The 14,376-nt window shown below is 35.2% G+C and overlaps 1 protein-coding gene across 1 annotated transcript in view; it reads left to right on the top strand.

Annotated features, from left to right (window-relative positions):
• RYR2 (ryanodine receptor 2) overlaps nucleotides 1-14,376 on the top strand; it is a 798,221-nt gene that overhangs the window by 308,963 nt on the left and 474,882 nt on the right. Inside the window, exons 4-5 of the mRNA XM_061161401.1 lie at nucleotides 4,590-4,610; nucleotides 12,111-12,125. Of these exons, the coding sequence (XP_061017384.1) occupies nucleotides 4,590-4,610; nucleotides 12,111-12,125 (36 nt within the window). The remainder of the gene's footprint in view (nucleotides 1-4,589; nucleotides 4,611-12,110; nucleotides 12,126-14,376) is intronic.

Genomic DNA, 14,376 nt, shown 5'->3' with positions numbered 1-14,376 from the left:
GGAGTGGGTAGCCATTCCCTTCTCCAGGGGATCTTCCCAACCCAGGGATCAAACCCAGGTCTCCTGCATTGTAGGTGGTTTCTTTTTTTTCTTTCCTTCTTTCTTTCTTTTTTTTTTTTTACCATTTATTTTTATTAGTTGGAGGCTAATTACTTTACAATATTGTAGTGGTTTTTGCCATACATTGACATGAATCAGCCATGGATTTACATGTGTTCCCCATCCCGATCCCCCCTCCCGCCTCCCTCCCCACCCCATCCCTCTGGGTCTTTCCAGTGCACCAGCCCCAAGCACTTGTCTCATGCATCCAACCTGGGCTGGTGATCTGTTTCGCCCTAGATAATATACATGTTTCGATGCTGTTCTCTCAAAACATCCCACCCTCGCCTTCTCCCGCAGACTCCAAAAGTCTGTTCTGTACTTCTGTGTCTCTTTCTGTTTTGCATATAGGGTTATCATTACCATCTTTCTAAATTCCATATATATGCGTTAGTATACTGTATTGGTCTTTATCTTTCTGCCTTACTTCACTCTGTATAATGGGCTCCAGTTTTATCCATCTCATTAGAACTGATTCAAATGAATTCTTTTTAATAGCTGAGTAATATTCCATGGTGTATATGTACCACAGCTTCCTTATCCATTCGTCTGCTGATGGGCATCTAGGTTGCTTCCATGTCCTGGCTATTATAAACAGTGCTGCGATGAACATTGGGGTGCACGTGTCTCTTTCAGATCTGGTTTCTTTAACAGCTGAGCCACAAAGGAAGCCCATTCAACTGTTGAATGGGTAAATAAATTGTGACATATTCATATGGTGGAATATTATAAGCAGGGAAAATGAATTACCTACCACTACGTGCAGCACCATGATGAATCTTAGAGACCCAATGACAGCTGAAGAAGCTAGATAAAAAGGGAACACAGGCAGTATTTCCAAATTAGAAAAATAATCAATGGTGATAGAATAGTGGTTACCTTGGGAGAGGATGTGAAGGCAGCCTCTAGTTGTAGGTTCTGTCCTATTATTAGATCTGGGTGATGATTACACGGGTTTGTTTATTTACTTGAAGTTTTATGAAGTTATATATTTTATGAAGTAAAGTTTTATGAAGTTATATATTCAGGATTTATATATTTTTCTGAATTTGTTATATTTATTAAAAACGTGGGCCCTCCAAACTGTAATTTTACTTTAAAAAATTGAAATGACTTTATTGTCTTTTGAATCCTTGAACACTCTGTGCAAATTTCTCATGTTCTTCTTCTCAATCTTAATAATAAACATGTGCAGTGGAGAATTATTTATGGGGTAGTTTTTTGTTTTTCACATTTGTCTTTTTAAAAAGGGTAATGGATTGCAGGCATGTATTAAATATTTCAAATTCTTTTCCTTATGCCTTGATATTAAAAATGTTATATTCATGATGGATGTTTTATTGTTGTGTTGTAATTATAGGTGAACTTTATCTAGGTGAAAAAGCAGACCTGCTGTTTGAATAACTGAAACTAAGTAAAATATTTGATATCATAAGAATCTCTAGGTTCATTTTACATTCTCTTATCTTGATGTTAACACATTGTATTAGGTGACATTTAACCATAAGAAATACCTGGTGAAAAATTTAAAATTAAATAGACTAAAAATTTGAAGCAAAAGAGAAGCAAAAAGATGATGTATCTTGGTATTGGCATACAAAGAATTGCTTAGGAGAATGCGACTTTGAAGTTAAAAACCCAATTTCAAGATAAAGTCCAATAGTTTTTTTCCAACAACTTTGTTGTTGCTGAGGAAAACTTGTAACACATTTGCATGTCATTTGTTTCCTCATATATAAAATGCAGGCAGTAAGATTACATGTAAAGTGTTTAGCTCAAATCCTGGTACATAGTAACTTCTAACTTTATGACCTATAACTTTAATAATAATAACATTTTTTACCTTAAACAGTAAAGTAAGTTGAGCAGCTTGGAAGAAACAACCAAATTTGTTTTTGTAGATTATTGAAAAGTTCATATTTACGTACCCTAATTTATTTATTTATTGTTTTTAAAATTTTTTTAATTTTTTTTTATTTTTTATTTTTTATTTTTTCCAGTGGGTTTTGTCATACATTGATATGAATCAGCCATGGATTTACATGTATTCCCAATCCCGATCCCCCCTCCCACCTCCCTCTCCACCCGATTCCTCTATTTATATGTTAACTTTGAAAAGTTCATGTTTATGTACCCTAATTTATAATTTATATGTTAATTAGGCATATAAATTATTGGAACATGCTAATTGTACATATTGACTAAAATATGAATACAAAAATGGAGATGTCATGTGGGAGTTTCAGGTTTTGTATGATGCTATAATAAAATTTAGACTTAACTACTTTTGTATTATATTTTTAACTTATGTCCTCTTTGCTAAATCAAGCTGTTCCTTAAATGACTGTTTTATTTTTTTTAATGGAAATTTTGTTTTTATTTGAAAATAAGATTGCTCATTTTCGGTCTTAAAATATGTAAGGCAGCTTTCTACAGATGGTGAAATATTTATTTTCCCTAAATTAATAGAGTTGATATATTTTTTAAAAATCCCACATACATGGGTAAAATATTATTGGGATATTCATTTATCTTATATGCTTTATGGATTTGGTAATTGTTGAAACTATAAAATTGGTCCAATTCATTGTGCACTTTATATTTTCCTTCCTTGATGAGCTACATATAAATCATTGTATTTTTCATTGTTAATAGGCATTTAATTAAATAGTTCTTGTTAACTTTCATAAGTGTCATGAAATCTCTCTGCATCACGTATGCATAGTTACAACTTTTGCACTTTATCAGTCTTTTAACTCTGTGGACCATTTGTTTTGTCTTTTATGTTTAGCTGAAATTTCACCCCCAGCACATGCTGTTGCTATGCCTTTCTTTGGCTATTTGTATACTGAGTCTGTTATATTACTGCTAACTAGTTCCTGCTTCTTAAGAGACATTTCTGTTTTACAGTATAGATCTTTAAAGACCATTTATTACTAATAACTAGTAACTATGACTCTTGATTACAGGTTCTTTTTCTTCTAGAAAAATCCCACAGCACTTTATCTTTGTGGTGATGCAAACGTGTGTGTTTGCTAAAACTGAGATGTGAAAATAATGATGGGATAACACAGTGTCTTTGTTAATCATTGAAAAATATGACATATCCTATTTTCCTGGTAAACATGAAAGGGAAATCATTTCATGTTTCCTTATTTTTCATGAAAGGAATAAATATAAGAATTTGTTCTTTTAAAGATAGAAAACTGTGTGATAATTACATTATACTTGCCATGATTAGATTGCTTTCCTGTGACTCAGGATCTAAAGAAATATATTCATCATTCTAGTAGGTTTCATGCTTGAAATAAGGACTTGAACTTTAGATAACAGCTAAATATCTTTAAAGTGTATAGTGAAAACCAGGACTTTCCATTCAGTAAAGTGTTCTTTCTAGGCTGGGAGTAGGCTTAGAAGATATTTTTCTGAAGATGAAGTAAATTATTGAAGAAGCCAAAATGCTCTGTTACAAGTAATCTGTTGAATCTATTGAATTTCACTGTGCCTTCAAAACAATCCTACCTGTATACTTACATTGATATTTTTATATCACTTTATAACATTAAAAAATATTTAGTGTGTATGTAAATATTATGCACATTTCCTTCTTGAAGCTTGTTTACTAAGGAATGGAGGTTCTTAGTTATGGCAAATATTCCTGCCTACGTAGTGTGAGCTTTTGACTCAAGTAATGAATTTTCTAAGGAAAAAATTACAAATAAACTTAAATGAATGAGGAATTTGAAGCGCACCTCAAGTTTCACTGAGGTATTTCATATGTGCTAAAGAAGGGAGGTTGGTTATAGAAACTTAACCTTTAAGGTGAGAGTGTTGAGAGTTTTAAATTCTGATGGATTGAGCAGGTGAAGGCAATTTTTGTTAATATATGGCTTTGTGATTTGTTCTGTTTTGCACTTTGGATATAATTATATTCACTTATTTTTTTAAAGAGTCACGTAACGGTTATGAGACTAACAAATTCATTAATAAATATGTTTTAAATAATATTTTGATGCAGTTTCAGAATTTTTTATCAGCATATACCATTTGTTATATTGTGAACTTTTATATAAGAGTGGAAAGATTTGGCAAAGAGAAATTTTATTTTATCAGAGATGTATAGTTAGATGCTCTATTTCTAAATGGATCTTTTGGAGGAGAATAGTGGTTCCAGAATCAAAGGTCTGTAGGTTTGAGAATGTGATAAATGTTCACGTTTGCTTTTGAATATATTTTTATTTCATGTACCTGGTACAGACTCAGCCCAGTGCCTTTTGAGGTTCTGATAACTAAATTAAATGAAATTTTTTTGTCTGTTTGAGATTAAATGCTATAAATTAAAAGTTTGAATACTGTTACCTGTCCTTCAGAATTGGAGGTAGGTTTTGGTGCAGGGACTACATTTCAGTTTATTTAAGTGACACTAATTAAAACCTTGCTAGCTATTTATTTGTTTGCTTATTATTTATCTTGGCTTTTTCTTTCCACAGAAGGTTGATGTGGAAAAATGGGTATGTGTTTTCTAAGAGATTGTGATCTAAATGGCTGCATGTTTGCTGTTGCCTCTAATCTTTTTGTTTGGCTTCCTGGTGTGGCTGGTATTATTAGTATTCAAAGTAACTGTATGTTGTAACCAACATGTATTTTACCAGTCTTTAGTTGGAACTTTCTAAATTTCTAGTTTTGTTTCTTTGAAAATGGGATCTGTTCAAATATTCTCTATTACTAGAACATTCATTTCAGTTCAGTCACTCAGTTGTGTTTGACTCTTTGTGACTCCATGGACTGCAGCACCCCTGGCTTCCCTGTCCATCACCAACTACCTGAGCTTGATCAAACTCATGTCCATCGAGTTGGTGATGCCATCCAACCATTTCCTCCTCTGTCATCCACTTCTCCTCCTGCCTTCAATCTTTCCGAGCATCCGAGTTTTTTCCAGTGAGTCAATTCTTCGCATCAAGTGGCTAAAGTATCGTAGTTTTAGCTTCAGCATCGGTCCTTCCAGTGAATATTCAGGACTGATATCCTTTAGGATGGACTAGTTGGATCTCCTTGCAGTCCAAGGGACTCTTAAGAGTCTTCTCCAACATCACAGTTCAAAAGTATCAACTCCTCAGTGCTCAGCCCTCTTCATAGTCCAGCGCTTACAACCACACATGACTACTGGAAAAACCATAGCTTTGACTAGATGGACTTTTGTCAGCAAAGTAATGTCTCTGCTTTTTAATATGCTGTTTAGGTTGGTTAGAGCTTTTCTTCCAAGGAGCAAGTGTCTTTTAATTTCATGGCTGGTATCACCATCTGCAGTGATTTTGGAGCCCCAGAAAATAAAGTCAGCCAATGTTTCTCCATCTATTTGCCATGAAGTGATGGGACCAGATGCCATGATCTTACTTTTCTGAATGTTGAGTTTTAAGCGAACTTTTTCAATCTCCTCTTTCACTTTCAAGAGGCTCTTTAGCTCTTTGCTTTCTGCCATAAGGGTGGTGTCATCTGCATATCTGAGGTTAATTTCTCCCGGCAATCTTGATTCCAGCTTGTGCTTCATCCAGCCTGGCATTTCGCATGATGTACTCTGCACATAAGTTAAATAAGCAGGGTGACAATATACAGCCTTGATGTACTCCTTTCCCTATTTGGAACCAGTTTGTTGTTCCATGTCCAGTTCTAACTGTTGCTTTTTGACCTGCGTACAGATTTCTCAGGAGGCAGGTCAGGTGGTCTGGTATTCCCATCTCTTAAAGAATTTTCCACAGTTTATTGTGATCCACACAGTCAAAGGCTTTGGCATAGTCAATAAAGCAGAAGTAGATGTTTTTTCTGGAACTCTCTTGATTTTATGATGATCCAGCAGATGTTGGCAATTTGATCTCAGGTTCCTCTGCCTTGTGTAAATCCAACCTGAACATCTGGGAGTTCATGGTTCACATACTGTTGAAGCCTGGCTTGGAGAATTTTGAGCATTACTTTGCTAGTGTGAACATTATCATCTCTATATGATTGGCTTTGTTATTATGATCATCGAAAGGAAGACTTCCTGGTCAATGGGAAGACTTGTATTAATGTTGTATGTCTTACTGAAAAATCTTGACCGTTTAATCTTAAGTTCTGATTGTTAAGTCTTATATATTTCCATGTGCTGTAGAAAAAGGCTTTTTCCATATTCATACAATCTTGAAAAGTGAGGGTGAATGATAAAATATCATGAGGAAAGTTAGCAGTTGCCAGGAATCTGGAGGATAAGTTTGGGGACCAACAGAATGACAATGTGTAATGTGACCAAATTATGTTATTACTGTTGGTTTCAGTTTCTTCAACTATTGAAAAAGAGAGGGAAAGAAGGGGGGCAGGCAGACAGGGAAAGAGCCTTCTAATTCTCAACTCCTTGTAATTCTGAGTGGAAAATAGAATCTCCTTTTCCACCACTGACATTCCGGATCCACTTTTTTCCCCAAATGAGCAAAACAGTGAGGCCCTTCATTGTTGTATTTTGTTGTTCACTCTGTGACTTAATATGATGAATCAGCTAAGATTGGATTAACTGATGGCTTTATTTTAGTTTCGTTGTTTTTCTTGATTCTGCGATGCTTTTCTCCTGAGGCAACATTCTGAGACATTTGCTGTCTTTTCAGTAGCCTTTCAGTTGTTTCCCAGACAGTCATATGTACACCTGTTTTGTGTGTGTGTGTGTGTGTGTGTGTGATTCTTTGCTCTTTTTTCATCTCTTTCAGCCCTTAATTTAAGAGAAGTTTTATTTATTAAATTTACCACTTCCCTGATGATGACACCCTTGTGTGGATTTTGGAGAACTACTAATTCGGTATTTTAACCCTGGAAATAATTATAATTCTTCATTTATTTCTTCATAACTAGCCTTTTACTAATTTTGTTCAGTCCTCTCCTTTTGAAATGTCTTCTCTTCTTTGCCTATAGTTAAAATTCTGATCTGAATTCTTATCTTGGAAATGGAAACCTGTTTCTTTCTAAGAACGTGTGTTTCACCTTTTTGTGGTCCTTCCCCAAGATCAGCCATCCTGAGATAAGTCCCTCTCTCATCTTTTTATCCCTTCACTTACATTGCAGTGTTTCTGTGCTGTATCCAAACCAGTATTTCTTAAACCAGCCATTCAAGCAACTTTAATTCCTTTGGAAATAGAATGGGTAAATGAATAAACCCCCCTTTTACGATCGTCTAGAAGTATTCCCATTTTCCCTCTGTGCATTTGGTTGCTTTCTTGATCCTGCCTTGCTGTGTAGTTTTTTTCTCTCTCATTTTCATGATAATTTCTCATCTCAAAATTTACTCTTGGTATGTTTATTTGCAAACCTTTACCTTAGTGATTGCTTTCTAGTTATGAGAAAGTATTGGAGATAACACTGAGCTGACAGTCATGCCGCTTAGTTTTGCAAGTGAATCAATGTATAACTTATGTGTTGTAGGTCTCAGTAAATTTTAGATTTGAGTTATTTCTTTCATTGAAAATCCACAGAGGTCAAATCTTATGCACTTGCTCTAGGAATTTTGAAAGTCTGCAGTCACATGTAGAATTTGTTCCCTTTTTCTGTCACTTGAAGGATAACAGAAAACAGTTCAACCCTCTGCCTACCAGCCTGCCCTCGGGGTTCCTTCTGCTGTCCGCTTGGGTTAAATTAAGAAGGGGTCCAGGACCTTTCTCACTGATACTCTACAGCCATTTCAAGTCAATTCTTCAGCAGTCAGCTTTCTTTATAGTCCAACTCTCACATCCATACATGACTACTGGAAAACCAGAGCTTTGACTAGACAGACCTTTGTCAGCAAAGTAATGTCTCTGCTTTTTAATATGGTGTCTAGGTTTATCATAGCTTTTCTTCCAGGGAGCCAGTGTCTTTCAAATTCATGACAGCAGTCACCATCTGCAGTGATTTTGGGGCCCCAGAAAAGAAAGTCTTTCACTGTTTCCATTGTTTCCCTATCTGTTTGCCATGAAGTGATGGGACTGGATGCCATGATCTTCGTTTTTTGAATGTTGAGTTTTAAGCCAACTTTTTCACCCTCCTCTTTCATCTTCATCAAGAGGCTCTTTAATTCCTCTTCACATTCTGCCATAAGGGTGGAATCATCTACATGTCTGAGGTTATTGATATTTCTCCTGGAAATCTTGATTCCAGCTTGTGCTTCATCCCACCTGACATTTCAAATGATGTACTCTGTGTATAAGTTAAATAAGCAGGGTGACAATATACAGCCTTGATGTACTCTTTTCCCAACTTGGAACCAGTTTCATGTCCAGTTGTAACTGTTGCTACTTGACCTGCATACAGATTTCTCAGGAGGCAGGTCAGGTGGTCTGGTATTCCCATCTCTTGAAGAATTTTCCACAGTTAGTTGTGATCCACACACTTGAAGGCTTTGGTTTAGTCAGTAAAGCAGAAATATTTGTTTTTCTGGAACTCTTGCTTTTTTGATGAGCCAACGGATGTTGGCAATTTGATCTCTGTTTCTTCTGCCTTGTCTAAATCCAGCCTGAACATCTGGAAGTTCACAGTTCATGTACTGTTGAAGTCTGCCTTGGAGAATTTTGAGCATTAATTTGCTAGCATGTGACATGAGTGCAATTGTGTGACAGTTTGAACTTTCCTTGGCATTGACTTTCTTTGAGATTGAAATGAAAACTGACCTTTTCCATTCCTGTGGCCACTGCTGAGTTTTTCAGCTTTGCTGGCATATTGAGTGCAACACTTTCACAGCATCATCTTTAAGAATTTGAAATAACTCAACACAATTCCATCATCTGCATTAGCTTTGTTTGTAGTGATGCTTCCTAAAGCCCACTTGACTTTGCATTCCAGGATGTCTGGTTCTAGGTGAATGATCATACCATCGTGGTTATCTGGGTCATGAAGATCTTTTTTGTACAGTTCTTCTGTGTATTCTTGCCACCTCTTCTTAATGTCTTCTGCTTCTGTTAGGTCCATACCATTTCTGTCCTTTATTGAGCCCATCTTTGCATGAAATGTTCCCTTGGTATCTCTAATTTTCTTGAAGAGATCTCTAGTCTTTCCCATTCCATTGATTTCCTTATTTCTTTGCATTGATCACTGAGAAAGGCTTTCTTACCTCTCCTTGCTATTCTTTGGAACTCTGCATTCACATGGATATATCTTTCTTTTTCTCCTTTGCCTTTCGCTTTTCTTCTTTTCTCAGCTATTTGTAAGCCCTCCTCAGACAACCATTTTGCCTTTTTGCTTTTCTCTTTCTTGGGGATGGTCTTGATCATTGCTTCCTCTACAATGTCATGAACCTCCATCCTTCAGGCACTCCTGTATCAGATCTAATCCCTTGAATCTGTTTTAAACTTCCACTTTATATTCCTGTGTTAATTTTGTTGCTAATCCCTTATCTGTGTAATTTTTAAGAAGACATCTCAGTAAAGGTTCTTTTAAAACTTCTAAGAAAAGTCCGTTTGTACAGGTATTAATTTTTGTAATCAGTTGTCATCTCACAAAACTAAAATAAGAGTTAAAAATAATCCAGTGTTGAGGTGAAAGGCATAATTAAGGTAGAAAAGCTTTGTACATCACTGTTTCTTTCTTTGTACCAGTAACAGATTGAATATAATTATGCATTCTCTTGGAAGTCTGATATTTGATTGCAATTTTTAGAATAAAGTATTGTTTGATTTGTTTTTCTAATCATAATCATTTTATATGCTAAGAAAATCCCTTAGGGCTTTTATATCTACTAGATCAAGTAACATAAGCTTATAGATCAAAGGCTCCTGCTTGTTTTTATCATCTATTAGACTCCCAGTGCCATATTTGTTTGAGTTAAAATGTAAGAATTGCTATGTCTCTTCCTGGTTTTCATGTTAATGTAGCACAGTGGGAAGAGGGGATATGTCCCATTTTTTGCTCACATTTGACACTTCATCTGACTTGTCCATTCTGGAGTAATTAAACTAAACCTGAGGCAATGAATTGCTGCCACTTGCAATTTTGCCCTAAAGAAGTAAAATTCCCCTCTTTGTGTTTCTGTGTGAATTGATTTTCATCCTCAAATTTCTCCTAAGACGGAAAGCACCATGCCTGGCCTCTGTCTTTATAGTTGTCCATCTCCATATGTTGTCTAATGATATTTTATCTCTTAAATAATTTCCTTATTACACTTATTGCATGCATGAAAATAATTCTTTTCACCTAAATCAAAGCTATTTGTTTCAATATTATCATTCATGAGTTTTCTTTTTTTTTTCTCCTATCATTATCAACTTGTAAGGAATTTTTATTCTTTTTCTGTTGCTTTTTATCATACTCATGCCATTGGCATTGAGGTTAAAATAATGTATTTTTCCTTTATATTTTAATATGTTTTACTTTCTTTCTTGCCTTGAATGATCCTTTTTGGATATCTCATAAAGAAATAAGCCAAATGAACCAATAGACGATTTGTACAAAAAATTATGTCAGTAATGCCAGAAATAACCTTTCATGTTCTTATCTTTTGAAAATAATGTGTGTCTGTTACATCTGTTCTTTTCTCTTTGTGTGATGGCTATTTTAGCTTTTGCTTATTTACAGGGCTCATTTTTATTTTATCATTTATACAGATTACTCTCTTCTCTGGCTTGCTCATGCTGCATTCACATACAACTAAAAATTATGACGAGCAGACTTCAAAAACTGAATTGACCACTTTTTTCTATTTGCTACAGTTCTGAAGTAGTTCAACCGAAATAACTGACAAAATCAAGCTGAGACCATTTCTGAAAGAAATATCTCCAAAACTTAGATAAATTAGAAAACCAAAAATCTCATCAGAAAGTATCTATTACAAACCATGTTCTGTAACATGATTTTGAAGTTTTTCTTTGAATTAGGACTTACAATGATGTTTTGTAATTCCTCAGTGATATCTATATCACTGGTGATCATTTGTAGGCATGTGATTAGTCAGTTTCAACATGGAAAATAAGTTCTAGGGTATTATTTACCGTGGATATTAACTACACAGTGTAACTGCACAGACTGTGTTTTCTGAGATGAGAATGAAATGGTTCTTTACAATTTTTCCTTAAAATTATAATCCTGAAAATGAAAGAATCACTCATGATAGAATTGCCATTTAGTCGTATACATATTACTATGTCTGTATGTTTCAGGGAAGCAAGTGTGATATTTAACACCTGTGTTAGAAAACTTCCCCTTGTTTTCTTTAAAGCTAATGTGGGTATGTGTGTGTGTTCTTCTGTAGGACTTACATGCTCTTGGCAACTAGATTTTGCCCTAAGCTGTCAAACATAATATTTTTCCTTCTTCAGTCTTTCCATCTGTGTACCTCTCCCAGGAATAAGAAGTCAAAGAAACTTTATGAGTCTAAAGAAAAAGAAAGGAATACATGTACATGTTATATTTTGTAGAAGAAAAAGAGCTGTTATAATATAAGTCATTAGAGGTGGCTTAGTCAAGAGAAAAAGAAAAGTTTTGTGACTTATTTCTTTGATATTCATATATAGCAATATGTAGTGCCTAAGGAGTTGCTTTTGGTCATTTTTTGCATGAAATATGGGCAGCCCATCACAGCATATTAATTGATTGTCTACTGTACCTGTTTCTAATCCACTATTTTACTCGTTAGGTGGGTTGCTGTTTATATTACTGTGATTTTATATAATAGATAAGATGAAAAAAAAGTCTAGACCATTTCCAGAGTATAATTTTAAGAGTATACCTTTTTTGAGATGCTTAGAAATGTTGTAAATTGAATCACGCATTAATGTCAAACAGCATGTTTTCACAGAAAAAGAATGAACTAATCTAAAAACATACTAAAAGAGAGTTTTGCTTGCTACAGCTTTTCTCTAGCATGTAGTTGACATTGAGTTTTGTTGTGACAACACAGTGAATATTTTTTGTTTATTATTCATGTTACTCCACTTACAGCAAGGTAGTCTTTATAAATAGGAGGTTTTAAAATATCTTTGAAATAATGTGTATTTAATATTTTCTCTTTTTTCCTTATGCCCCTCCAGAAATTCATGATGAAGGTAAGATATTGGATCATCTACTGTATTACTGTGTTACTCTGTATGTTTTATGTTTGGTTAGTCACATTTGTTTAATTTTTAAATTTGTGGCTTTTTTCTTCACTTTTTCAAGTTTAAAAAAATTAAACCAAACTTTAGAACTTTAAAATCTAAGTAAGTACATCCCATGTTTAGATTTGTCAAAAATGACATTTTATATCTTTGGGTCACATTGTGACATATTAGGTCTTACTTAGCCAATGTCAGGAATTTCTTCCATTGAAGCAGTTATTTTTTCTACAGTTCTCCATTTAGAATTTTTACTGTGGGGGCTTTAAAGAGTGTTACATGTTTATGCACTCTTGCATGAGTATAATAGGAAATTCATACACTGGAAAATTAGAAGAGACATCAAGAAACTCCTCCTAGTGAATTACTTACTCCAGGAGAAGTGAAAATAATTCACCCTCTTATTTGTTTATTTATGGCTGTGCTGGGTCCTTGTGGCTCCCCGAACTTCCTCTCGTTGCTGTGCGTGGGCTTCTCATCGCCATGGCTTCTCCTGTTGTAGGGCCCAGGCCCTAGGGCACACGGGTTTCAGGAGTTGTGGCATGTGGGCTCAGCTGCTGAGACCGCTGGGCTCCAGAGCACAGGCGCGGTCATTGTGGTGCATGGGCTAAGTTGCTCCGTGGCATGTGGGATCTTCCCAGATCAAGGATGGACCTGGTATCTCTCGGACCGGCAGGCAGATTCTTTACCACTGAGCCCCCAGGAGCCCCTCAACTTCTTTCTATTCCTCTATCAAATTATAAAAATGAAAATATTTTAAAAAGAGACAAACTGAAATTGCAGAGTAAAATACATGGTCATGTCATTAAAGGACACGTGTAGGGGAAAATGTGGAACAGCAGAATGTTGTTGTTTGAGACAAAAAGTAGAAATGTTTTCATTTTTATGTACCTACCACATTTCCCGTATAACTTTAACAAAGTTTATTTTTTATCCTAAAAGCTGAGGAACAGTGTATAGAGAAGTTGTGTTCAGGTAATGAAGGCTTCATATAGTTTGAGATGTTAAAAGAATATCACTTCAAAAGACAGAAACTCTGAAAAGTATGAAATTAAAATTCTGAATGTAGATTTAAATGGCTGCTAGAAAAAAAGGAAGCAAAGTATCCATGTCTGTCTGTGGAGTTACATTCTTATTTAACAAAACTCTGAAAAGGGGCATTGTACTGACACATGGATCTATTCATTAGCCTTAAGAATTTAACAGTTTCGGTAGAATGACAGAACAGAGTATTTATTTGAAGTCCCAGGCAACAAGGACCCAAAACATTTTCCAGAATTTCAAAATATTCCATCTATTATTTTTCAGTAAAATATATTATTACCTTGCAAAGAGAAGACATGAACTGCTCAATGAAACATATCACGAAATGAAGGATTTGGTTGGACAATGTTATCAATAGTGGGAAACATGAATGTGTTCTCTCTTTGCAAATATTAACAAATAATAAACTTGCTCACTAAATCTGCATTTATTGTACTCATTTTATTAATACCATCTCACCCCTGTCCAAATAAATCTCTTGTCAGTTTCATATCTATGCTTCCTTGGAGGATGGTGAATGGGATAGTTCCCTGAAGCATGTACCTCAAGTTCTTTCATGAGCAGATTCATACAAAAATCAATGGCAATAGAAAAATGATGTCCATTTAGTTTAAACCAGGTGGCATACCTAAAATAATTTAGTTAGGTTGTGATTTATTTTAATTGCAAGGTCAGAAACCCAATGACTTATTTTTATACCTGCTTTGAATCATCTAGAAAGGTTAGAATTTAACCGAGTGAAGGCATATGCGTTAAACTATAGTAATTTAAGCCACTTACAAGGAAAAGGATGCTAAATTTTATTCAGCTTTCACTTTTCAATCATGACTTGGCTTTGGGTTTCAGACCTGGACACACTGTTAATAACTTCCTAGAACCAGCCAGATGCTTCCTTGTCACAGGAGCTATTTCTGCTGGTTGGCACTGAACAGTGATTAGTTAGTACTGTCCTGGTCCTGGTTCCTCTGCCTTTTCTAAATCCAGCTTGAACATCTGGAAGTTCAAGGATCATGTACTGTTGAAGCCTGGCTTGGAGAATTTTGAGCATTACTTTGCTAGCATGTGAGATGAGTGCAATGTGCAGTAGTTTGAGCCTTCTTCAGCATTGCCTTTGGGATTGGAATGAAACTGACCTTTTCCAGTCCTGTGGCCACTGCTG

This window comes from Dama dama, chromosome 15 (genome assembly GCF_033118175.1).
Source record: "Dama dama isolate Ldn47 chromosome 15, ASM3311817v1, whole genome shotgun sequence".
Lineage (NCBI taxonomy): Eukaryota > Metazoa > Chordata > Mammalia > Artiodactyla > Cervidae > Dama > Dama dama.
The sequence above is the reverse complement of the archived record's forward strand: the minus strand, read 5'-3'. Positions and strand labels throughout refer to the sequence as shown.